General features: G+C 37.3%; 1 protein-coding gene across 1 annotated transcript in view; it reads right to left on the reverse strand.

The window, feature by feature from the left end:
* SHCBP1L (SHC binding and spindle associated 1 like) overlaps positions 1-26,152 on the reverse strand; it is a 29,414-nt gene extending 3,262 nt beyond the window's left edge. The window contains exons 1-7 of the mRNA XM_082702878.1: positions 25,607-26,152; positions 23,712-23,861; positions 18,044-18,258; positions 16,421-16,507; positions 16,127-16,345; positions 5,679-5,784; positions 680-833 (exon numbers count right to left, since the gene is read on the reverse strand). Coding sequence (XP_082559004.1) covers positions 680-833; positions 5,679-5,784; positions 16,127-16,345; positions 16,421-16,507; positions 18,044-18,258; positions 23,712-23,861; positions 25,607-26,032 — 1,357 coding nt within the window. The 5' untranslated portion in view covers positions 26,033-26,152. The remainder of the gene's footprint in view (positions 1-679; positions 834-5,678; positions 5,785-16,126; positions 16,346-16,420; positions 16,508-18,043; positions 18,259-23,711; positions 23,862-25,606) is intronic.
* Between the last annotated feature and the right edge of the window lie 1,671 nt (positions 26,153-27,823).

Genomic DNA, 27,823 nt, shown 5'->3' on the forward strand with positions numbered 1-27,823 from the left:
GAACATCCTTACTTCAATGTTAAACAGCAGAATTAAAGTTACTAAATAGGTTCAGAACCTAAAAGAAGTTTTAGTAAATTCTTCTACTTTAGCAAGTTTGCATATAAATTAACCTGAGAAAAGGCTGAATGTTTTAATACAGCCTTTCATTTGGTTTTTCTTTTTATAAAGATTTTGTTTATTTATTTGACAGAAAGATGGCAAGTAGGCAGAGAGAGAAAGAAAAGGAAGCAGGCTCCCTGCTGAGCAGAGAGCCCAATGCGGGGCTCGATCCCAAGACCCTGGGATCATGACCCAAGGCGAAGGCAGAGGCTTTAACACACTGAGCCACCCAGGCGCCCCTGTTATTTCTACTAAAGTGATAAGAAATACAATAGAGGAATAAAAAGTAGTTTGGGTAAAAATATTACAAATAGGTTTTTTGGCTTTTTTGTGGTTTTGATCTTTTTAGAATCGGTGTTTGTAGTGCTACACTGTCATGGAGAAGAGTCTCATTGATTTGCTTTGGTACATTTTGTCCAAATGAAGCCACCTGTACAGATAATATACTCATGAACACGTGTGAAAATCTTAATTAAAAAGATACATAAGGAATTTTTGTGTTAGGTAAATCATGTTTATAGTATAAAATTTTTTCCAGTATACATTGTTATAAAACGATGGCAAAGGATGCCCTAACCCTTTATAATGATGTCGTCAGTCAATAAAGCAAGATTTACAGCTTGATATTCTCCTGGAAAAATAACTACTGTATCTCCACTGTAACAACTATCCAAAGCCAAATCCAAATCATCATGCTGTTGGAGAAGTGTGTCTGAAGATAAGTCCTTTACCTGAAAAGAAGAAATAAAACAGTACACTTTTAACAATGAATTAAACTGAAACAGGTCATTTTAATCAGCTAACGTATTGGTGACGTATGCTTTTCTCAAAGACTTACCTTGTATATTACACTGTAATACACTGTAAATATGTTTTTATGTTCATTAAATTGTTCCAAGTATCATCAACTAAGGGAATGGTGAAATGGGATGTTCTTTACAATCACTAATCATTTTACAGCTATGAAAGACTATGTGCCAAGAAGGCAGAATTTGAACTAGCATATTACCTCCCAAGCCTCAACAACAGTTCTTTGAGGGAAAATAATATCCCCTTATCAGGTGAAGGACTTTGAAACTCCGTGAGATGAAATGATTTGCCCAAGGACACAGAGTTGGTGAACAGCTAATCTAAGCTTTAGATCCAGGACTTTATGACACTAGATCTCTTTGCAGTCTACTACTTTGTTTTCTTTAACTCAGACTAATCCTATAATTTTAGTAAATCAATAAAACCTTATATATTAAATACTCTACAACTAAATAAAAGATACCAGGAATCCACTAAGAGTAGAAAAGGGAAGAGAACTTCATTATTAGTACCATAAAGAGTGGGGAACTCTCAAAATTTGAAAACTAAAAATATATTCTGAAAAAATGCCTGTTATTTTATCCCTATAGAATTGGCATTATTGAGGGTATGTGAAATTGTGAGTGCTATGAAGTGTGTAAGCCTGATGATTCACAGACCTGTATCCCTGGGGCAAATAATACAATATATGTTAATAAAAATAATAAAAAAAGAAAAGGCATTATCACTCCTCTATCTTTTTTCTTATAAAGTGGTTAGAAGAAAAACAAATGAAAACATAACAAATTGAAATTTTAAGCTAAATATAATATATAGATATTTCCTTTTCAGTCTTTTTCCCATGCATATACTCGTTACTCATAATACCAACATATCATACCATACATATACATGGCTTTGAATCCTGACTTATTTTTTAAGACTTACATATTTCAGAGAGAGAGCATGAGTGGGAGGGGTAGAAGGTGAGGGAGAGAATCTCAAGCAGCTCCAGGCTGAACACAGAGCCAAGAGTCAGATGCTCAATCAACTCCATGACCCAGACAGACACCACTGAATCCTGACTTCATTACATCATATCTTCCCATGTCTTTATCTTTTCAAAGACTAATTTTTAGTCATTACATAATAATGCATCATATGGGCAATCACAATTTATCATAGTTGATTTTCTTACTCTTATTTAGATGGTTTGCAGTTCAAGATTATGAAAATACTATGACAAATAAATCCTGACATTCATCTCTAGTTAATTCTTTGGATAAATTACAGATGGGGAATTATTGTACAAAAGTACAATCTTTTGTACAAGTACAAAAGATTTTGTGTCTTGGAGACATACTGCTAAATTGCCCTCCTGAAGAGTTTAACCAATTAAAATTTGGCTTGAGAAATTTTGCTGTAAACTCATCAGCATGGGGTTATCTTTTAAATTTATAAAATATATGCCACCTTAATAGGCAAAAATATTCACTGCCTCATTTTAATTTTCATTCATTTGATAAGAGTGAACATTTTTTCCAGATATATTTGGAACTCATAATCCTTACTAATTCAGCAAACTACTATATTCATTTATGTGTGTATTCTAAATACTTTGGTGGCAGAGAGCACAAGGATTACCTCTAAGTAATTTGGAAGAACTCTAAAATCCATCTCATTTATATTTTTCTTATTCATGAAATAGGAAACCCAGGAGAAAGAAGTTTGTGAGGGGACATAATGAGTTTAGTTTTGATGCCAGTTAATTTGAAATACTGGTGGACTCACTAAGCAGAGGTATCCAATAGATTGCATATAAGAATCTAGAATATAGGACTAACATTTGGGCATAAAGATCTGGGAGTTACTTAAGCATAGGAATGGATAAGATTAGCTACAAGACTGTATGAAGAGGGAAAGATAGCACTCTAGGATGGAACAATGAAAAACATTAAAAGAATAGGCAGAAACAAAAGAAATCTCAAAGCTGAGGCTAGGGGTCGCCAAAGAGGTGGTAAAATCAGGACACCAAGATGTCAGGAAAGGAGGAAATAGTTGATGATGTCGGGTGCTGAAAGGTTCAATGAGATGGCAATCTTAGTGCATTTAGCCACAGCTTGGTCCCACATTGACCAGAAAGGCATTTTCACTGATACTCTGGAGGCAGAAACAAGATCACTGTGAGTAGAGGCATGAATGTGAAAGCAGTAGAAACAGATAAATCTGTCAAGAAGTTCTCCTGTGTAAAAAAATGAAGTTCTCCTGAGGATGTATACTGTTTTATTATTTAGAAAAAAATTGAATACATCTCAGTACATTTAGGAAGGAAACAGAACGATATAAAAGTGATGTCATGGAAATGGTGGAATGAAGAGCTCCAAAAAAATGGTTCTTCCACTGAAGCAAATATTAAGTTGGGGGGAAAAAATGACAGAATCAACATTTTGGGAACTCTGGAACCTAATCAAACACAGCAACCATGCAAATGCTTAATGAAGAGGCTGCCAAAATATGGTAGAAAGAAAAAAATGTGGTTTTGCTTAGCTGCCTACCAGCTTCTATTCCCCAGCTTGGCAGCAGCTGTGGAAAGAACAGCCCATGTTTCTATGGCTTGCTGGTCTGAAGCAGGCACGGGGTGGGGGAAATATGAACCTTATTCTCAAAAACAGTATGGTTGTGATGGGCAGCTTTCTCAAGCATCTGATTCTGGATTTTGGCTCAGGTCTTGATATCAGGGTGTTGAGATGGAACCCCTCATCAGGATTCACACTGGGCATGGAGCCTGCTTAAGATTCTCTCTCTCCATTTCCTTTTGCCGCTCCCTTGCTCTCTTTCTTGGGGGGAAAAGTGTGATTTATTTTGAGACCAGTCAGTATCTCAGGGGAAGAATTGACAAAGCTGACTTGTTTAATATCCTCCTCAGAACTGAGCAGCAATATAGGTATCACTTGATGAAAGCATTTAAAAACACACACTACCCATAGCTGTCTGGGGCAAAGGAAAAGTCTGCAGAGGAGGAGGCTGAGAAGGAAGATTCTTGGGGAAATAAGGGTTCCCTCATAAACTAGGACATCTAGAGTGAAAAACACATGGCCAGGGCTGGATCCATGCTCAGGAGAGATCTGAAAGTACCCCAAGCTTTGCTTCCCACTGATCTTTGGGCCCCATGCAAACAAGAGGTGAAAGCCAAGGCAGAGTTGTAAGCAGCCTGGCTCAGCTTTGAAGGAGTGCCTCAGCTTGGAGCTAATTTGCAAAGACTGTGAGATATTTTTTGTTTTTGTTTCTTAGCTATCGGTGTTTACGGAAATTTGTCAGGTAACTGGTTACCTGCTGAGATTACATAATAGAACTTCAGTAGCCACACGCAAAAAGAAATACAGCTGTTGCAAAAATAGTTTGGAAAATTTGCTAACCATATGGACAACCACAGTCCTCAAAAATTAATAGAGCAAACCCTGGAGATAGGGTAGACTGATTTCCAGAGTTATTAGATTATAATATTCAAAAAGCCAATTTTCAACAAAAAAGCTACAAAATATTCAATGAAACAGGAAACTGGCCCATTTACAGGAAAAAAGATTTACAGAAACCACCTCTGAGGAAGCCCAGACAAGCCTTTGGATTTATCAGACAAAAACTTGAAATAAACTGTCTTAAATGTGCTCAAAGAGCAAAAAGAAACCGTGGACAAAAAACTAAAGGAGCCAGAAGGGCAATGAACAAAATGACAATAACAATAAAGAAATAAAAATTAAAAAAGAACCAAATGGAAATTCTATTGTTGAAAATCACAATAGCTGAAATTAACAACAACAAACTCACTAGAGAGGCTTAGATACCATATTTGAGTGGGAAGAAGAAAGAATCAACAAATTTGAAGACAGGATGATTAAAATATCCAGTGTCAGGAGCAGATGGAAAAAAAAAACACAAGGAAAAGTAAACAATGTTGACGAGACCAGTGATACACCATCAAGAATACAAGCAAACATATTATAGGAGTCCCAGAAGGAGGAGGCTGAGAAGGAAGATTCTTGGGGAAATAAGGGTTCCCTCATAAACTAGGACATCTAGAGTGAAAAGCACATGGCCAGGGCTGGATCCATGCTCAGGAGAGATCTGAAAGTACCCCAAGCTTTGCTTCCCACTGATCTTTGGGCCCCATGCAAACAAGAGGTGAAAGCCAAGGCAGAGTTGTAAGCAGCCTGGCTCAGCTTTGAAGGAGTGCCTCAGCTTGGAGCTAATTTGCAAAGACTGTGAGAGAGAAAGGAGCAAAAAGAATATTTGAAGAATGATGGTTGAACACTTTTCAAATTTGTTGAAATTTGTGAATCTACATATCCAAGAAGCTTAATGGGCATCAAGTAGGATAAACACAAGCCAAACCAACACATATAATCAAACTGTTGAAAGTCAAAGAATCTTGAAAGCAGTGAAAGAGAAGCAATTCGATATATACAGGGAATTGGCAATAGGATTAATGGCTGATTTCCTAACAGAAGTCAGGGAAGCCTGAAAACGGTGGGATGACATATTTAAGGGGGGTGGGTACTGTCAACCAAGAATTCTATATCTAGCAAAACTATCCTTCAATAACTTCTCAAATGTATGAAGCAGCAAGACCATGGACCTGGTTCAAATGGTATCACCCTCAAAAGCAGGCTTTCTCATATTTGTCTCCTATCCTTTCCATAGTTACTACCAGCATAGTGCCTAGCAATAAGGTTTGTACTCAGTAAAACTACAACTTAAATGAACAAATAGGGATAAAGTGTATTTCTTACCATGTCAGTAGTCATCACTTTTGCCACAATATGTGTTATAGTCTTTCCAAAATCTCTTTTTCCCTTCCGGCGCCTCAGAATTCTTGGGAAAAAAGGTCCATGAACTCTAGAGTTGAAAACATTTATTATGATGATATTAACCTGAACAAGACTCAAGCTATGCTTACTTAGAAAATAAAACTTGGCACCAAGCATCTTTGAGAAGTGGATTTCACTTATTTATTTTAAGCTCCTTGAGAGCAATGAGCAACTTGAGAGCAATGGAATAATTAAAATCTTTTAGATAACTGAATGTTTACACTCTCGAACTCTAAAATCTTTTCATTTTCATGGTTTGTACCTGGAAATCTGTATGTAACCCACTAAAATCAACACCTGTCACCTCAAATCTTTAATACAGTAGAAAATTTTCCTGATTATACTTACATAGTCCACTGAGTTGTGGACTCAAAACAAAGCAAAGATCAATTAGGTCTCCGATACTGAGGCATAAAAATGTTTAGAGAAATGCCCGATTTTAGATACTGTGTTCAACTAACAAAGTGTTTTGTTTCAAAGGATATGGTCTCCATAGATACGTTGACTGCGGCCTCCCAATAGAACAATTCTAGCTTCTCTCTGAGTTGTATGTGTGTGTTTTTAATTATTATTGTTTGCTCTTCAGCACTTCTGATTCCACTCTTTCTTGTCTTTCTGCTCTTCTTTACAATTCCTGTTTCCTAACTCTTAATCATGTAAGTGTTATCAAAAGAAAGAAAGTTTGAGTATAATTTTTTATTATTACTATCAGCTGAAAGGGTCACTCCTTTACCAACATATGTAGCTTTACTAATAATCTCCTTAGGTGTCATATTTTGGGTTCTCTATAGCACATTACTGCTTGACACTCCTGGAAAGCAGCTTTAGTACCAATATGTTTCAGCTTCAAAAGTTTCATTGAACATTTCAAAAGTAAAGCCATTCAGCATTTTTATACCTATTTAAGCAAGTGATTATGATCTTGAGAAAGAGAACTACTCACACATTTCTTCACCATATACCTGATCACTAGCTGCTCAAAGAGTACAGCATCCTACGTTCAGGAAATACAGTAGTTTATCATGCAATCCTAGTTTTAAAATCAAAAGTATGTATCAGTGGGTTTTTTTAAAATCAAATTTATTAAGGTATAATTTATATAACACTCATTTTAAGTAAACCATTCCACGAAGTTCCACAAATGTGTATACCCACTTAACTCAATCAAAATAATCAAGATATAGAACATTCCCATCACACTGTTAGGTTCCTTCATTCATCTTTGCAGTCAATCCTCCACACCTATTCCCCGGCAACCATTGATCTACTTTCTGTCATAGATTTATTTCCCCTTTCTTGGATTTTTTAAATGAAATTTTAAAGTGACATAATATATGATGTACTCTTTTGTGTTTGGCTTTTTTTCATTCAGTCTGTTTTGAGATCCATGATGTTATTTTGTGTATCAGCATTTTGTTTATATTGCTGAGCAGTATTTCATTACTGGATTTTCTGTATGCAAAAATCATGTCATCTGCAAATAGACGTAATTTTATTACTTCTTCCTTTCCAATCTGGATGGCTTTTTTCTTGCCTATTGCTCTAGCTGCAACCTCCAGTACAATTTGAATAGAAGTGGTAAGAGAAGACATCCTTATCTTCTTCCTGATCTTAGTGGGGAAACATCCATTCTTTCACCTCTAAGTAGGATTTAAAGATTTTTCATAGATGGCCTTTTATGGGCTGAAAAATATCCCTTCTATTCCAAGATTTTTGAAAATTTTTATCATGAAAGCACTGAATTTTGTCAGATTCTTCTTCTGTGTCTATTGAGGTGTGGCTTTTTTTTTTAAATTAATAATGGTGCACTATATTGATTCATTTTTATGTGTTAAACCAACCTCACAACCTTGGAATAAATCCAACTTACTCATAGTCTGATACATTTAAAATGTTGCTAGACTCGGTTTGTTATTTTTCATCTATATTCATAAGGGATATTATTCTGTAGTTTTCTTGTGATGTTTTTCTAGTTTTGGTATCAGGGGAATAACAGTGGCTTCACTGAATGAGGTGGATAAGTGTTTCCTTCTACTTTTTTGAAGTTTGTAAAGAATTGGTGTCAAACCTTTAAATATTTGATGAAATTCACCAGTGAAGACATCTGGTCTTTGGCTTTTCTTTGTGGGTAGTTTATAATCCGCTAATTTTATCTCCTCACTTGCTATAGGTCCCACTCAGGTTTTCTGTTTTGTCTTGAGTCAGTTTGGGTAGATTTTATCTTTTCAGGAATGTGTCCACTTGATTTGGTGATCTAATTTTCTGGCATATAATTGTTTGGAGTATTCCTTAGTAACCCTTTTTTATTTCTGTGCAGGTTTCTACGTGGATGTAAGTTTTCAACTCAGTTGGTTATTTTTTTTTTTTTTTTTTTTTTTTTTTATTTATTTATTTGACAGAGAGAGATCACAAGTAGGCAGAGAGGCAGGCAGAGAGAGAGAGGAGGAAGCAGGCTCCCTGCTGAGCAGAGAGCCTGATGCGGGACTCGATCCCAGGACCCTGAGATCATGACCTGAGCCGAAGGCAGCGGCTTAACCCACTGAGCCACCCAGGCGCCCCTCAACTCAGTTGGTTAAATATCAACTAGGAGCACTATTGCTGGTTCATATGCGTAGATCACACTAAGCTTTTAAGAAACTATCTTCCAAAAAAGCTGTACTGTTTTGCATTCCAATCAACAATAAATGAGAGTTCTTGTTCCACCACCATGCCAGCAATTGGTATTGTCAAGGTTTTTTGGTTTGTTTCTGTTTTTGTTTAATTTTTGGATTTTAATCATTCTAATGGATAAGTAATGGTATCTCATTCTTTTGATTTGCAATTATGTAATTGCAGTGATGTTGGGTATCTTTTTATAGGCTTTTTTTTTCCATTTGTATATCTTCTCTGGTGAGGTGTTTGTTCAGAATGTCCTTTTTTTTTTTTTTAAAGATTTATTTGCCAGAGAGAGAGACAGAGAGTACACACAAGCAGGCAGAGAGGCAGGCAGAGGCAGCGAGAGAGAGAAGCAGGCTCTCCGCCGCCGAGCAAGGAGTCCGACATGGGACTTGATCCCAGGATCCTGGGATCATGACCTGAGCCGAAGGCAGCGGCTTAACCAACTGAGCCACCCAGGTGCCCCCAGAATGTCCATTTTTAATTGGGCTGTTACTCACAATGAATTTTAAGAATCTTTGTATATCTTAGATACAAAACTTTTATCAGATATGTATTTTACAAATATTTTCTTCAAAGTTTTGCCTTATCTTTAATTCTCTTAACAGTGTCTTTCACAGAGCATAAATTTTTTACTTTTAATATAAAAATCCAATTTCTTGATGTTTTTCTCTTACAGATCATATTGTCAGTGTTTTACCTAAAAAAAAACCTCATTGTCAATCCAAGATCACCTATGTTTTCTTCTATGATTTATTCAAGTCTTACAGTTTTATTTTATATTTAGGTCATTGGATCATTTTGAGTTAATTTTTGTGAAGATGTGAGGTTTGTTAGTTTCCTAGTTAACCCATTCATTTTTAGTAGGATGATCTTTTACCTCCATGTATTTGTGGTCTTTCCAAATTTCTTCTTGTGGTTGGCTTCAAGTTTCATAGCACTGTGGTCTTAAAATATGCATGGTATGATCTCAATCCTTTTGTACTTGTTGAGGCCTGATTTGTGACTCAGTATGCAATCTATTCTGGAGAGTGTTACATGTGCACTCAAAAAGAATGTGTATTCTGCTAGTTTAGGATTAAATGTTCTGAATATGTCTGTGAAGTCCATCTGGTCCAGAGTGTCATTCAAAGTCATTGTTTCCTTGTTGATCTTCTGCTTAGATGATCTGTCCATTTGCTGAATGGGGAGTTAAAGTCCTCTACTGTTACTGTATTGAGTTTCTTTAAGTTTATTATTAATTGATTTATATATCTGCCTGCTCCCAAGTTGAGGGCATAAATATTTACAACTGTTAGGTCTTCTTGTTGGATAGATACCTTTTTTATGATATAGAGGCCTTCTTCATCTCTTATTACAGTCTTTTTAAAAAAATCTAGTTTATCTAATAGAAGTATGACTACTCCCTCTTTCTTTTTTCTTTTTTAAGATTTTATTCATTTATTTGAGAGAGACACGGTGAGAGAGGGAACATAAGCAGGGGGAGTGGGAGAGGGAGAAGCAAGCTTCCTGCTGGGCAGGGAGCCCAACTCGGGGCTTGATCCCAGGACCCTGGGATTATGACCCACACCGAAGGCAGACGCTTAATGAATGAGCCACCCAGGTGACCCTCCCTCTTTCTTTTGATGTCCACCAGCATGATGATAGATGGTTCTCTACCCCATCTCTTTTAATCGAGAGGTGTCTTTGGGTCTAAAATTACTCTCTTGTAAGTAGGATATTGATGGGTCTTGCTTTTTTTTTTTTTTTAAATCCATTCTGATATCCCAGGTCTTTTTATTATAGCATTGAGTCCATTTACATTCAGATTAATTATTGACAGATATGAATTTAGTGCCATTGCATTACCTGTAAATTCGCTGTTCCTGCAGATTGTTTCTGTTCCTTTCTAGTCTTTTATTGCTTTTGGTCACTCCTGCTCAGAGGGTCCCCTTTAATATTGTTTGCAGAGCTCATTTAGTGTTCAGAATTCCTTTAGCTTTTGCTTGTCTTGGAAACTCACGCTCTCTCATTCTATTCTGAATGACGGCTTTGCTGGCTAAAGTATTCTTGGCTGCATATTTTTCCAATTTAGCACCTTGAATAGATCATGTCATTTTTTTCTGGCCTGTTAAATTTCTGTGGACAGGTCTGCTGCTAACCTTATGTATGTACCCTTATAGGTTTGGGACTTTTTGTCCCTAGCTGCTTTCAGAATTCTCTTTGTATTTTGCAAGTTTCAATATATGTCTTTGTGTTGGCCTGTTTTTGTTGATTTTGAGGGGAGTTTTCTGTGCCTTTTGCACTTGAATGCCTATTTCCATCCCCAGATTAGAGAAATTCTCAGCCATAATTTGCCCAAATAAACTTTCTTCCCCCTTTTCTCCTCTTCTTCTGGGACTCCTATGTATGGATATTATTGTGTTTTGTGGAATCACTGAGTTCCCTAAATCTGTATTCATAATCTAATAGTTTTCTTTTCCTTTTCAACTTATTTTCTATAATTTTATCTTCTGTATTACCTGTTTGTTCTTCTGTTTTTTCCATCCTCATTGTGATTGCATCCAGTTGATTTTGCATCTCAGTTCAAGCATTTTTTACTTTGACCTGACTGGTTTTAGGTCTTTTGTCTTTGCAGCCAGGGTTTCTCTGGTGTCTTTATGCTTCTTTCAAGCCCAGCTAGTATTCTTATGACTGTTCTAAATTTTTATTTAGGTACATCACTTATATCTGTTTTGAGAAAATCCCTGGGTGTGATTTCTTCTTGACTTTTCTTCTGAGGAGAATTCCTCCATTTTGTCATTACGTCTAGGTTTCTGTCTTTGGCGTGTTATGAAAGCTTGTTTTATTTCTGCTCTTGAGAGTAATACTATATTAAGAAGGGGTCATACAATGTTCAGGGTGCTTCAGGACGTGTTTCTGTGTATGCTGTGTGCTCTCTGCTGTTGTGTTTTGGCTGCTCTTTCCCACAGGTCAGTCCTCTACAGAGTTCCTTTTTGCTTGTAGAGGGCAGTATTCAGACCTTTAACTAGGTGTGCTTGGATTGTTAAACCTGATAAATTTAAAAAATATATCTGATCTAAGAAAAGAGAAAAGGAACCAAAAAAAGAAAAAAGGTAAAAGGAAACAAAAACCTATAAGCCCAATTCTAAAGAATACAAAAGAAAGAAAAAAGAAAAGAAAAAAGCCTGATTTAAAAAAAAAAAACCCCATATCAACAAATGAACAAAAAAACCATAAGCCTGACACCAAAGGAAAAAGAAACAAAAAAGAATATATAAGAAATTAAAATAATAATAAAGTAATAAAATTGAAAGAAAGAAGGAAAGAAAGCCAGCCAGCCTGGTCCTATTTCCACCAGAACTGGGCTGACACTCTGGAGTACTCTATGGTCAACAGACCTGGAACATGCAGGGATGAGGTTAGGGTGTTGGTCTTCTGAGGGACGGGCCTTCTGAGCTGGTTCACAATCAGACCTGCCTTTGCAAAGAATCTCCTGCTGAGTGCAAGAGGGGGCAGGGTTTTGTACAAGCCACTCCAGCGTCCACTGGACGTACTGGGTTTCTCTCTGAAGTCCATCCATGCTAGTAGAGGTGGGGGAGAGATGGTGTCACCCTGTGCTCTTTTCCCCAGGGAGGGAAACTCAGCCATAGGTGTTCAGGATGCTCTCACAGAAAAGCAAACAATATCCTCTCATATGTCCTAGGCTTTTTTCAGATCACTGCCCTCAACCTGTCAGCCCACGTGACATCCAAGTTCTCCTGTGTTTTATCTCTGTCACATGGCTGGGATTCAAAACTCCAAATCTTAAAGGGCCTGGCAATGCATGGACTGCTTCCCTCCCCTGGCGGAGACCCTTGTGGTGTGCTTGGCACCATTCTGTCACAGAAAAGCTGTCTCATGGCACATGCTTGGTGGCTGAAGTCTTGCAATATACATTTTAAACTAATTTTAGTCCACCTTCAAATAACACTATGCTACTTCATATATAGTACAGGTACTTTTTAACAGAGTAGTCCCATTTCTTCCCTCAGTATATTACTGTCACTTATTTTACACAATATGTACACTATCACCCAATATCATCATAACTAGTATGAAATGGTGTCTTCTTAATAAATCGAGATAAAGAAAAATAAAATATTTTAATTTACCTTTATTTATTCTTTCTCCAAATCTCTTCTTCCTTCCTATACATAGATCTGAGTTTCTGACCTTTAGCAATTTTCTTCTCTAAAGAACTTTTCATTTTTCTTGCAAGGTGATACATCCCCCCAAGTTTTTTTTTTTTTTTTTCTTTTTCTTTCTGTCTAAAGAGCTATTATTGTTTCACTTTTGAAAAATATTTTCACCAAATATATAGAATTGTAGGTTGGTATTCCTTTAATGCTTTGAATATTTCACTCCTCTCTTATCTTGCTTGCATGATTTCTTATAAGAAATGCATTTTAATTCTTATTCTTGTTCACCATAGATAAGGTGTTTTTTTCCTCCTCAGCTTCTTTATGTATAGTTTTCTTCAGTTTGAATATGATATGCCTATGTGTAGATTTCTGGTATTTATCATTCCTGGTATTCTCTGAGCTTCCTGGATCTATGGTTTGGTGTCTACATTTAATTTTGGAAAATCCTCAACATTATTATTACGATTTTTAAGGGTTTTATTTATTTATTTGACAGAGATCACAAGTAGGCAGAGAGGCAAGCAGAGAGAGAGAGGGAGAAGCTGAGCAGAGAGCGCTCGATCCCAGAACCCCGGGATCTTGACCTGAGCTGAAGGCAGAGACTTTAACTCACTGAGCCACCCAGGCGCCCCAATTCTCAACATTATTAATTCACATTTCCTCTGCTGCATTTGCTCTTTTTCTCTTCTGGTATTCCAATTACACATATGCTGCACCCTTCAAAATATTTCCACAATTCTTGGATGTTTTTTTTTTTTCCTTTGCATTTCAGTTTGAAAAGATTCTGTTGACACATCTCACTCACTGACAAGCTCACTCACTCACAAGAATCAAGCTCACTGATTACTTCCTTAGTTTCATCCCATCTTTTTAGTAAGCTCTTCAAAGATATTCATCATTTTTAGTGTTTTTTAATTTCTAGCATTTTCTTTTAATTAATTCTTAGAGTTTCTGTCTTATGCTTACACTATCTATCTGTTCTTACATTTTGTGTCCTTTTTCATTAGAGACTAACATTAATTAGGCATTTTAAATTCTATCTGATTAATTCTAAAATCATGATTGAGTCTGGTTCTGATGCTTGCTTTCTCTCTTCAGGCTTGGGTTTGTTCTTGCCTTTTAGTATGTCCTGTAATAGTTTGTGGAAAGCCAAGCATGATATATTGACTAAAAACTGAAGCAAATAGGCTTTTAGAGTGCAGTTTTATATTAATTTGGCCAGGAGGTAAACTGTGTTAAATGTTTGCTATAGCTGTAGGTGTCAGAGGCCTCACATTCCTATGTTTCCATATTTGTGTCTCTTCTGTTGCCTTCAAGCTTCCCTAAAAACTCTTTAGACAGATTTTTTTGTCTTATAGTTCTTTTAGCTATAAACCAGTTATTACAGGAGCCTAGCTGATGTGATTGGTGTGGTATGGTGGAGGGGAATTGTTCTATGATCTTATATTGAAATATTGATCTTTTAGTGGGTCTATATCCCTGGACTATGACCTTCAGAAGTTTCTTAGTGCCCTCCTCTTCCCAGATATGGAGGCTAGAAGGGACTAGAGTCAAGGAAATGCCCTTCTCCCCTCAGTGGGAAAAGGCTCTGGTAAAATCTTCCTCGGGTGAACAGATCTTTGTCATGGAGATGCTTTGGATATATTTCATAATAGTAACTTTTCCCATGCCCAACCAAAGGCATAATGGGATTTTTCTTGACTCTTCACCAGAATTCCTGGAGGCAAAACCCCACAGAGATGTGGGGTTTCTCCCAATGAACTGCATCCCTCCAGCAGTTTCTCACTTGCATACTAGTCCACACTTAACTTCCATTTCTCTGTTGAGATTCTCTGTCCATTTATTAAACCAGTTTTCCTGCAATTCATTGAATATATTTAAATAACTGCTTTGAGGTCTTTGAAATCTAACCTCTGGGTCCATTCAAACTCACATTTTAGTAAATGTCTTTTTTCCTGGGTATGGATCTAATGTTCTGGTTTCTTTCCATGCCCATTAATTTTTGGTTGAACACTGGAGACTCTGGAAAATATATTCTCATAACTCTGGATTATGTTTTGTTCTTCTGAGGATTGCTACTCTTGTATTCTAGCAGGCACTTAACTTGTCTGGGCTCAAAATGCAGCTGACATCTCTGTTCAGTTCTCTCAAGTTCCATGCTTCAATTACATACTTTTTTAAAGCATGGGTCCCCAATTTTTCCCCCATCAGTGCTAGCACAGTTTAGCAGTCAGTCAAGAATTTGGGCACAGTTTATGCTAAAATTCTAGATCTCACCCCTTTTGCAACTTTCTTCTTTCAAGATATCCCACCTATTATTTCCAGCTCTTCTGCCAGCTTTGAACTCTGTCCTTCACCATCATGAAATAGTTGGACTGCATTTTTTGCTGCCAGAGCTATGAGAACTGGTGATCCCTCTAAGACTGAAAAGCAACAAATTCCCATATCTTACCCATTCCAAGGATAAATACATTTCAAGGCTATGGCCTGCTTTGGTTATTTTACAGTGCCTTCAAATACGTGGATACTTTAATTATATTTTTGTCCAAATTTTATAAGTGTTATCTATGTAAGGGTTTGACCAATTAATTTATTCTACCACTCCTAGACCTAGATTCTTTGTGATTATAACTTTTAAGATGAGAGAGCCCTGTCTCCCCTATGCCATTAGAATCTGAAGTCCAGTGATGATAGCTTGTATTCAAATTCAACTCTTGTTGAATCTTGATTTCAACATAAGTAGATTTCAAAAATCATATCTATATTGACTTCCCAAAGTAATCCCAAGGTTTTCTTAGATAGGAATCCCAATAACAACATCAAAAATAGACATTAAGATGGGATTCTTAATAATTTAAAAAAATTCAAATTTGAAAGAAAATACAAAAAGAAAATGTTTAGGCTAACAGTTAATTGTTGGACAAGTAAAATGTGGCTCAGAATTTCTAAGGCACAGACGTGTAAAAGTGGAACCTAAGTCAGATGTCCTTTGGCTCCATTCAAAATTTTCCATTTACTTTGAAACCACAAGCAAGAATTCCTGTTTCCTCTCTATCTAAAACAAAGAAATATGTACTTTAGTGCATAGTACTGTGAAAACATTTTAAGACATTTTGAAGCATTCTGGAGAATGATACTAGTTAAATCTCCACTGATTTATTTATCATAAAAAGAACTTATCAATTTATGTTGGTTAAAAAAGAAGAAATTAAGAAGCAGCCAAATTAATCAACTGTCTCTTTACTTTGCCTATTATATGTGGTAGAGATCTACCTCCTCTTTTCTTAGGCTTTGGCCAAAGTCAAGACTGTAAAGATGATAGATAAGAAAAAAACAAGATTGATAACATGTTTTCTTATCCAAGGAGCCAATGATTTCAGTGAACTCAGTTATATAAAAATAATTTTCCAATATTAGTAGTTGCACTTTGTTCTTATCTCAAAAACTGGACATCTCATTTTATAATCTACTTTAGTCAGGGTAACATATATGACAAGTGATAGGATAAAAGAATGACCATGTAATCTTTTTGTTTAAAATAGAGCAAATTACCGGAGTCGTAAATCTTCCCACATTTTCAGTAATCCACAGAGCATTACTATCTCATAGTATTTTTTCCAGCATTCAACGGCCTCTGCTGCAGATGGATCTTCCTTAATATTACTCTGATACTCGATGAGCTCAACACGTTTATTTTTATATTTCTCCAAAGTTTTTTTGAAACGTTGTGCAATAGGACCTGGTATGGTTCCATCTTGTATATCACACCACCTGAAAAGTGTCAATATAATTACAATGTTTACCTTATAATAATAATGTGCTGAGTTCATTTTTAACTGTACTTACAAATTAATTCTTTCTTCAATCAAAGCAGTGTAATTCTCACAACTTTCTTCATCATCCCAGTCCCTCCAAAGAAAGTCATAAAAAAACCTATAATGAATAAAAATAATTTAAAAGTGATCAAAAAGAGACAATACCATGTATATAATTAAAGACAATCTCACATCAGAAATTCTTTGTATGAATTCTAAGAAAAATGTTTTTAAATGACTTTTTAGTGAACTAGTATTAAAATCAAACCTTTAAAAATCAGATTACCTACCTAGATTCTATTTGAGGTTACTACAGATAATATTCTTGAAGTGGTAATGAAAAATATTTCCAAATTTCCTAGATTTTGGCTATGGTTTTATTCAACAAAGAAATAATACTTACAAAGTAATAAAATTTGTATATTCAGAGGAAGCATTAGAAAAATAAAAATATGGGGCGCCTGGGTGGCTCAGTGGGTTAAGCCGCTGCCTTCGGCTCAGGTCATGATCTCAGGGTCCTGGGATCGAGTCCCACATCGGGCTCTCTGCTCGGCAGGGAGCCTGCTTCCTCCTCTCTCTCTCTCTGCCTGCCTCTCTGCCTACTTGTGATCTCTATATGTCAAATAAATAAATAAAATCTTAAAAAAAAAAAAGAAAAAATAAAAATAAAAATATGCCCCCAAATACTCTGTATTATATTTTTGGACAGCTTCTCTCATATTGTATCAATTTTTAAGGAGCAATCATAATATAGATGATGACATCTAGTATTTGTAATGCCTTTACATGTGAAACATAAAATCTAATATATTTAAGATGCTTGAATGTGAACAAAAATTTTTTTTTAAGATTTTATTTATTTATTTGGCAGAGAGAGATCACAAGTAGGTAGAGAGGCAGGCAGAGAGAGAGGAGGAAGCAGGCTCCCTGCTGAGCAGAGAGCCCGATGCAGGACTCGATCCCAGGACCCTGAGATCATGACCTGAGCCGAAGGCAGCAGCTTAACGCACTGAGCCACCGAGGCACCCCGAATGTGAACAAAATTTAATGTCTTGTGTCTAGCATTTTTTTCATCAATTTTTGAAAAATCAAGATCAAAGAATGGCAGAATTTTCATTGCCCATATATAATACTTCTTCAAGAAAATGTTTAAAGAAAAAAAAAGAAAATGTTAAAAGAGTTACAAATATGTTCATTAAAAATGAACAAGAGCACCTGGCTGACACAGTCAGTGAAACATGTGACTCTTTTTTTTTTTTTCAAGATTTTATTTATTTGACAGATGGAGATCACAAGCAGGCAGAGAAGCAGGCAGAGAGAGAGGAGGAAGCCGGCTCCCTGCTGAGCAGAGAGCCCGATGCAGGTCTTGATCCCAAGACCCTGGGATCATGATCTGAGCCGAAGGCAGAGGCTTTAACCCACTGAGCCACCCAGGCACCCAAAACATGTGACTCTTGATCTTGGAGTCATGAGTTCAAGCCCCATGTTGGGTGTAGAGATTACTTAAAATAAATAAGTAAACTTAAAAAAAAATGGACAAATTGAATTCAGCAGTGGGTAAAAATGAAATCAGTAACTATTTATGAAGCACTTGTATATTTACACATTAACTTTTTGAATATGATAATTTTTAAGAGGTAAAAAGGTTTAATACCTTACAACTTCCAGGGCCAGAGCAATATCATGTATATCAGAATCTTGTCCTTCAACAGGGTATACTTCCAAGAGAGGCACACTATGCTCCAGTTCTTCTAAAATCTCATTGACCAAATCTCTTGGAATATTTGCAATGTTAGAGGAAAAGGGCTCAGCAACAGATACAGTAACTTTGAAACAAGATGATGAGCTTTGGTGTGGTTTACAAGTTACCTAAGATAAATATAAAATTTGTAATTACAAATCAAAATAAACCACAGGATTTTTTCCTCACACATCATCTGCTTATAAAATTTCTTCTTTTAAATTTTATGACCTCTTTAACCACACACAAATTATAGGTCAATACTAAATAAAATACAATTTTTCAAAACCCTCCCTCCCCTTTTCCCTCTCCTTTTTTTTCTTTCTTTTTTCCTTTCCTTCCCTTCCTTCCTCTCCCTTCTCCTCTCATTTTCTTCTTTTCTTTCTTTTAGTTCTGGTGTAGTTAATAATGTTTTATTAGTTTCAGTTGCACAACACAATGACTCAACAATTCCCTATATTGTTCAGAGCTCATAAAAGGAAACATTATTACTCTGCAGTTATTTCACCCATCCCCCAACCCACCTCTCCTCTGATAAACACCTGTTTGTTTTCTGTAATTTAGAGTTTGTTTTTGGTTTGTCTCTGGTTTTCTTCCTTAAATTCCACATATGAGTGAAATCATATGGTATTTGTATTTCTGTGACTGACTTACTTCACTTAGCATTATACTCTCTAGATCCATCTATGTTGTTGCAAATGAGATTTCATTCTTTTTGTGTCTATATAATATTCCATTGTGAATATATATACACATTGTCTTAATCCTTTCATCTATCACAGCACATTTGGACCACTTCCATAATTTAGCTATTGTAAATAATTCTGCAATACACTATTGGGTATGTACTCAATAAATACAAAATACAAAATACTAATTCAAAACTAGTTCTATGTTTAATTTTTTGAGGAACCTTTACCATAATGTCTTCCAATGGCTGCACCAGGTTGCATTCCCACCAACAATGTGTGTGGGTTCCTTTTTTTCCATATCCTCAACACTGTTGTTTCTTTTGTTTTTTATTTTAACCATTCTGACCGATGTGAGGTGCTATCTCTTTGTAGTTTTGATTTGCATTTCCCTCATGATCAGTTTGAGCATCTTTTCATGTGTCTGTTGGCCATGTCTTCTTTGGAGAATTGTCTGTTCATGTCTTGTGCCCATTTTTTAATGGGATTGTTTTCTGACTGTTGAGTTGTATAATTTTTGTATTGTGGATATTAACTCTTTATCAGATATATCATTGGCAAATATCTTCTCCCATTCCATAGATTGTCTTTTAGTTTTGTTGCTTATATCCTTTTCCGTGCATGAACTTTTTATTCTGATGTAGTCCTAGCTACTTATTTTTGCTTTTGTTTCCCTTACCTCAGAGGAGACGTATCTAGAAAAATGTTGCTATAGCTGATGTCAGAGAAATTACCACTTATATTTTCTTTTAGGATTTTTATGGTTTCAGGTTTCACATTTAGGTCTTTAATTCATTTTTAATTTATTTTTGTGAATAGTATAAGAAAGTGGTCCATTTCATTCTTTTGCATGTTGCTGCCCAGTTTCCCCAACACCATTTGTTAAAGAGAGTGTCTTTCTTTCATTGGATAGTCTTTCCTGCTTTGTCAAAGATTAATTGACCATATACTAGTGGGTTTATTTCTGTGTTTTCTGTTCTGTTCTGTGGTGTCTATTTTTGTGCTAGTACCATACTATTTTAATCACTACAGCTTTGTAATATAACTTGAAGTCCAGAATTGTGATGCCTCCAGCTTTGCTTTTTTCCTATTTTCATGGTGCAGCCATTCTGGAAAACAGTATGGAGGTTCCTCAAAAAGCTAAAAATAGAATTACCCTATGATCCAGCAATTGCACCTAAAGAACACAAAAATACTAAGTCAAAGGGATACATGCACCCCAATGTTTCAAGCAGCATTATGTACAATAGCCAAATTATGGAAACAGTCCAAGTGTCCATCAATTGATGAATGGATAAAGATGATTGGTATATATACATATGTGTATATATATATATATGTGTGTGTGTGTACATATATACAATGGCATATTACTCAGCCATAAAAAAGAACAAAATCTTGCCACTTGCAAAGACATGGATGAAGCTAGAGGGTATAGTTATGCTAAGTAAAATAAGTCAGTCAGAGAAAGACAAGTACCACATGATTTCACTTATATGGGAATTTAAGAAATAAAACAAACAAGGGGGAAAAAAGAGAGAGAGAGGCAAACCAAGAAAAAGACTCCTAACTATAGAGAACAAACTGATGGGAGCCAGAGGGAGGGTGAGTGGGGTGGGGAATAAGTCAAATAAGTGATAAGGATTAAAGAGAGCACTTGTTGCGGCAAGTCAAGCACTGGCTATTGTAGGGAAGTGTTGAATCACTATATTGTACATTTGAAACTAGTATTACACTGTATGTTAACTAACTGGAATTTGAATAAAAGTTAGATTCTCTAAATTTATTGATAGTGTCTACACATGCTCTTTGTACAAAATGTTTACAAATCAACCATAATACACCAACTACTGTTAACCTTTTAATCTTCCAGTTTTATTCCTATGTCCTTATATAATTTACATAATTGGATCATACTGAATATCTAGTTCTTTTATTTATTTATTTTTATTTTTAAAAGATTTTATTTATTTATCTGACAGAGATCACAAGTAGGCAGAGAGAGAGGGAGGGAAGTAGGCTCCCTGCCGAGCAGAGAGCCCAATGCTGGGCTTGATCCCAGGACGCTGGCATCATGATCTGAGCCGAAGACAGAGGCTTTAACCCACTGAGCCACCCAGGTGCCCCTGTAATCTTTTATTTTATCTTACATATATAATGAGTGCTTTTCTAAATCATTAAAAGTTTTTTGTTAATATGTTTTATGGCTATATAATATTCCATTTTATGGCTATATCATTTATTTAGCCAGCATCTTATTATTGAATTTTATGATATTACTAATTTTCAATTTTTTAAATATCACTGTGATCACTCAATATATAAATCTTTTTCTGCATATCTGATTTCTGTAGACTAAATTTCTAGAAATTAAGCAAACTTTTTCATTTTTGTTTATTTGTTTTTACGTGCAATGGGGTCTATTTATTTTTGTTATTTTTATTTTTCCTAGCTTTATTGAGATAACTGACATATAATGAGTGAACTACTTAAATTTTTTTTAAGATTTTATTTGACAGAGAGGGAGAGAGAGAGAAAGCGCACAAGTAAGCAGAGCAGCAGAGAGAGGGAGAAGCAGATTCTCCATTGAGAAGAGAGCCCAATGGGGGCTCAATCCTAAGACTCTGGGATCATGACCTGACTGGAAGGCAGACGCTTAACCAACTGAGCCACCCAGGCGCCCTTACTTGAAAATGCTTAATATATTTTGGCAGACTGCTTTTTACAGAGGTTATAAAAAAAATTCCCTTAATTTCTGGACCATTTTGTAACCAAGATTAAGGATATGCCAGGTTTTCTTCCAATCAAATATTTCCAAATTTTTTTTATCATTGAGTGAATCTGTAGTAGCCAGAATAATGGCCCTCAAAGACATTCATGTCTTTATACTTGGAACCTGTTAATATATTAATATTACTTTACATAATAGAAGGGACTTTGCAGGTGTAATTAAGGTTAAGGAGTTGAGATGGGAAAGTTATCCTGAATTACCCAGTTGGGCCCATTGTAATCATAAATCTTAAAGGACATGCACTTTTTCAGCCTGCTAAAAACCAAACAGGTAGAATCTAAGGAAGACTTTGAAGATGAAGAGGGGGGCCAGAAGTCGTGGAATGCAGGAAGCTTCTAGAGGCTGGACAAGACAAGGAAACAGATTCCTTTCTAGAGCCTCCAAAAGGGAATGCAGTCTTGCCTATATCTTGATTTTACCTCACTGGGTCCATGTCAGATTTTTTCTATTGAAGTGTAAGAAAACAAATTTGTATTGTCACCAAACTTATAGTAAATTCTTACAGCAGCAACAGAAAACTGAGCATCTAAAGAAAAAGAGAATGAGGTCCATAGAAATAAATTATTGTGACTTCAGAACAAGGAATATCATATAGCAACTATTGATACTTCAAGTAAGATTTAAGCAGCTTTGGCAGACAAAACATCTGAATTGTGCAGCACTACCTTAAGAGCTAGTTTTACTGCCATGTAATTAAAAAAATTAGAATCTGCCAATATACTATTCTGCTTTTTGCTCTGTTCTCCCCTTTTCTTCCTATCTTTCTAGTATTTACAGGACATTGGCAATCTCTAGAGAATGGGCAGTCCCTAGAGGATTCTAGCAATCTAATTATCTATAATCTTGTTATTTTTGGAGTAAGAAAGAGAGCAAATAATCAGTGTATTACATGTAAAACCTTAGAACTTGATATAATTTCTAGATAATCTAATCCAGTGAGTTTTCACATAAGTTTAAGAATCTTTTAAGAATTTATGGTGTATAGGGGCTATCATGAGATGTTAGAAGAAAAGCCATCCCCCCCCCTTTTTTTTTTAATTGCTAGACTGCCATCCCCTTTATTTCAGTCAGAAATGTCCTGCTTTAATGTGTTGTGTAAGTCAGGCTTCCACATAAAACTTGACTAAACCCGCCCCCCCCCCAACAAAATGTTAAAGATATCAATGTAGTACACCTCCTCTTATCTTATCTATGTGAAAAAAAGTCCAGAGGAGTTATGAAAGTTCCAGGAAAAAGTTACTCAAAATCTGAGGTTGACCAAAACTCAAAGAAACACTAAAAACAGAATATTACTGAAAAACTAATCCCAAGTCTCTATTATATTTTTTGTATAGTCTCTATGATAAAAAAAAAAAAGCCTTTTTTTATCTGTAAAAATATCACTAACTTACTTTTCCATAGCACATAGAAGTGAATTATTTTCAGGTAGTGTGCAATGTAATGAATTTCAAACACAAATTTTTCTGGTAACCAAAACAACAGATTTGAAATATCTGAGGTAAGGATACCATTTGTGATTATAGATATTAATGTCTATACAGGGAAAATCAATCTTTAAGGGCAACTTATGACATCAAATATGCTACAGTATTTAACCTATAGACCTAAAAAAGTAAAATCTTACCAGATGAAGGCCTGGAAGTTGATGTATTATACTAAAAGGGTACTTTTCATGGGAAATTTCAAATTTTGCCAATAGTTTTCTAATCCATTTTTTTCCTGTCTTATTCTACCTAAATCTCATAATTCAGATAAATGAAGTTTAAAGGCAAATGATGGAAAAAGAAGGCCCAAGTCTGTTAAAGCCTAAATTAGTAATTTAAAGAAATGCACTTTTGCTATGTGAGCAGTTGAAACTAAGCTAATAAATACTGTCTGATGCACTAGATTCCATTTAATAATTAACTGTGCCCAGGTAAATGGATGCTAATATCCCCCCTTCTTTTTACGCTATTAATCTGCTTAGAAAATTAAAATAGACATAACTTTTGTCAGCCTGCTTTTAAGAATCAAAGCCCCAAATTAGTAAGGTCATATTTTGGTCTTCAAAAGAACTAATAATTTCACTCAAAAGAACAAAGCTCAGGTAAAAGTTATTTACCTCAACCAGTATACCAACAAAAGGGATAGAAGCTTCTTCATATTTCACAAAGAATAACTCAGGATTTGTCTTCCAGACTCCAAACCATTTGTCCTTCAACTTTAATTTTTCTGATAGATATTTACTCATAGCTTCATCAGCATCTTCTGCCTAGCAAAAGAGAAAATGTGTAAGCATATAAAATTATAGATTAGTATATAAATATTTTTACTGATTTCTATTTAAATTTGTGATGGATACACCCTTAAATAATTAAAAAAGTTATCTGTTACCTGGAAAGTAACATTTTAATTGAATCAATGTTTACTGGAATTCAATGTTTAATTGAATCAATGTCATAAAAATTAACTTAAAAGAGATCCACTCACTCAATAGAGTAATTCAGTGCTGAAACATCTACTTGTTATTTTTTAAGTAATTTGTTTTATTAATCCACTGAGAAGAACTGTAATTATACATTTAAAAATAGTAATTATCTTTTTTAAAAAACAGCAATTATTTTTCTGAACTTTAAAGATACAGTAACCTATTTAAAACAGTACATAAAAATTTAAAACAGCACTCCATTCTATAAAACAAATGAGCATATTAAGCATTCAACAAAAACTACCCATTTGATTTCTTTAAAATTCAGTTACCTCAAGGATGATAATCATCAGGAAAGCTATTGTGAAACTCAGCCATTAGAACCAGTCTGATTAATGGCACAAAATTTTCTATAAAAGTATTTCAGTTGCCTTTCAGAGACTTCCTCTTCTCCAACCCTCATTATCAGATATAACTTGGCCATTAATACTGTCCTAGTTTTATGTTAAATGTTGTTCTTAGAAATAAAATTTTCATCCGATTGTAAAATACGGCTCACCTACAGAAAATCTGAAAAATGCACAACCTGTAAGGAAAACAAAACCCACTCCTGATCCTGACAGCCCAAATAACCATTGTTGCTAATTCCTTCCCGTCATTTTTCTGTGCTTGTATTCATCCTGCATATGAATTATATTTTGTCTCCTGGGTTTTTTTTTCTAATATTATAGTGTAAGATATAACTAATGCTCTTGAAAACCCAATTTTTTGCTCTGCATGGGTCGCCACTATATGCAGCCATAAGTTCTTTATTGCCCCATAGTCAGAAATTTAATTTCTAATTTTAAAAAAAAAGATTTTTATTTATTTATTTATTTGACAGACAAGAGATCTCAAGTAGGCAGAGCAGCAGGCGGGGGGGGGGGGGGGGGGCGGGGCGGGGAGCAGGCTCCCTGCTGAGCAGAGAACCCAATGCGGGCCTCGGGTCCCAGGACCCTGAGACCATGACCCGAGCTGAAGGCAGAGGCCTTAACTCACTGAGCCACCCAGGCGCCCCTAGTTTCTAATTTTTAATTCTAATACATACCAGTGTCCAATATCTTTGTACAAAAATTCTTCTATAACTTCAAAAAAAAAAAAAAAAAAGGCTAGAAACAAGGTATTTGCTCTCTGCAGTGTTACGAGGTAGGTGTATCCTGGATACGAAACATCCCGGATGGTCTGAGATGTACATCGAGTGTACACCCGTGCAGCTCTGTCAGGTCAAAGTCAAGGCTAGGTCACGGTATCCTCACGTGTGGACACGAGTCCTTAAATGAGAGAACTGAGACGCAAACCTGGGCACCGATAAGGCCTGTCGATCTAAGACGTCCACTGGGGCACTGACTAAGGCCTAGCGATCTTCATCTGTTGGAAGTTGCCAGAAACCCGGCCAACGCTCTACCAGGGCTGCCCCCCTCACGACAGTGGTTTGGGTGCGGGAAAAGCCAACCATAACTGGCTCTGGGCCAGGCCGGGTGCCTCTGGCCCGGCGGAGGCCCCCCCAATGCGAGCCCACGTCCTCCTCGGAACCGCAGGCCGGCCCTCACCTTACAGCCCTGCAGCACCTCGTCGCAGTACAGCGCCACCTTCTCGTCGCGCCACATCCCCCTCATGGGGGACACGCAGACCGGGGGCAGTGGCTGCGCCTCCTCTTCATCCTCTTCGGGCACCGACAGAAGGGGCTCCTCCTCCTCCTGCTGTTCCTCCGCGCCCTCGTCCTCGCCGTCGCCGTCGCCCTCGGCCTGAGCCGCGGGCAGCAGCTGCAGCCGCCGCCGCGCCGCCTCCCGGCCCGCCTTCCCCTTCACGGGCCGCGGGGACGCCGCCACCGCCCGCACCGGGGATGCGGCGCTCTTCAGGGTCCCCACCAACACCGAGTCCCCGGTGGGCGCGGACACCCCCTTTTCGCCTCGCCTGCCGGGGCTGACGGTTCGGACGGAGTCGTCCGGCGCGGAAGCCCTGGCCCCCGACGCCATCTCCTCACACCGCGAGGACCAGCTGCGGCCGTTAGTCGCTTTTCCCGCTCTCAGCCCGCTGGCCAATGAGCGAGCGCCGCCGGCGCAGCCCGCAACGAGCGCGGGGCCTCGAGGGGCGCAGGGCCCCGGGGGGGGGGGGGGGGGATGGGTGGAGGCGGGGTGGAGGGGGCCGCGGTCTGCAGGGTGGTGCGGGGGCGCGGACGCTGCAGGGCAGGGCGGGGCGGGGGTGGACCGCGTGGCGTTCAGTGCGGCGCCCCCGCTAGGTGGCGCCCGGGCGTAGGGCGCTCGCCCTAACCCGACGCCGCTCCCCTTGGACCTACCCAAGCAGAGAATTCTCTCCCCAGGATCCCCTCCGTTTTCAGGGTGCTTGTGAGTCACCCCAAGGTCATCGTGACCTAACTCATGCGCCGCCTACATTGCACATACGCACATCTGCACAAACACAATCTGAAAGAAAATTCAGTTTTACGCTGGGGACATGTAGTAAGTGGAACCCTCTGCTTATGACCAAAGGACACTCCAGTGACAAATCCAGCGATCTAGATTTTCCCCAACCTATTCACATGGTTCCCAATATAAATCTGCCTTTACATTTTGAACAAGACACATTTTGCCAAAAAGGGTAGGTTAGTCTCCTTTCTTGTCTCTGTTTTGCTGCTCAAATCATTACATTTTATATCATGTAACTATTCAAGTAGATTAAAATTTCCAGCTGGGAGGAATGTGTGCAAACTAAGAATACCCTCACAATAAAAGTCTGCTCAGATAATATATTTTGGAGGGCGCCTGGGTGGCTCAGTTGGTTGGACGACTGCCTTCGTCTCAGGTCATGATCCCGGACTTCCAGAATCGAGTCCCGCATCGGTCTCCCAGCTCCTTCGGGAGTCTGCTTCTCCCTCTGACCTTCTCTCTCATGCTCTCTCTCTTTCATTCTCACTCAAATAAATAAATAAAATCTTAAAAAAAAAAATACCTTTTGGAGAAGAACAGAGACCACTCATTTCTGTTATATAACTATTAAATGTGCATAGAGCGGGTTGGAATAACTTCTGTTTGCTCTCTAGCTGTGAAAAAACTGCACCAGGGCCAACAGCTCCCACAACGAACAGCATTGGGAAAACACCTGCCTTCCTTCACACTCATCTGGAAGAACACTGTGTTAAATTTGGAGTTTATTTTGAGGAAAATATTAGACTTAATATCATGTTCAGGGAATAATTCCATTTATCACATTTGACTCTATGTTTATTCCCTTTGTCAGGAGTCTTGGATTTTGTTTAAAATTGTACTTAGCTACAGACTTCACTTACTGAAAGTAAAATCTATTTACTCTAGCATTTCTTCAAAAAGTTTGTTTTTTAAGACATTTTAGTACATTGTCATTAGATTTAGAGTAACAGAGACCACTTGTGCTAGTCAAAAGTTTAAAAACAACAATAGCTTCTTTCCAAAAAAAAAACCAAACCAAACCAAACCAAACCCAAGCAGATATTTGTAGGAACCTGCTATGTGCCAGGTAACACATAGATGTCAAAGTTTTAGAAATAAAAGACTGAGTTCTGGGTGCAGATGGGTTAATAGATGATTGTGTTGAGGAAGGACCCTGATTTTAAAAATGTATTTAGGGGTGCTAGGTGGCTTGATGGGTTAAACCTCTGCCTTTGGCTCAGGTTGTGATCCCAAGGTCCTGGGATGGAGCCCCACGTCAGACTCTCTGCTCAGCAGGGAGCCTGCTTCCCCCCCCCCCCCCCCCCCCGCCTGCCTCTCTGCCTACTTGTGATCTCTTTCTGT

The sequence above is a fragment of the Mustela nivalis genome (genome assembly GCF_964662115.1).
Source record: "Mustela nivalis genome assembly, chromosome: 16".
NCBI classification, from domain to species: Eukaryota; Metazoa; Chordata; class Mammalia; order Carnivora; family Mustelidae; genus Mustela; species Mustela nivalis.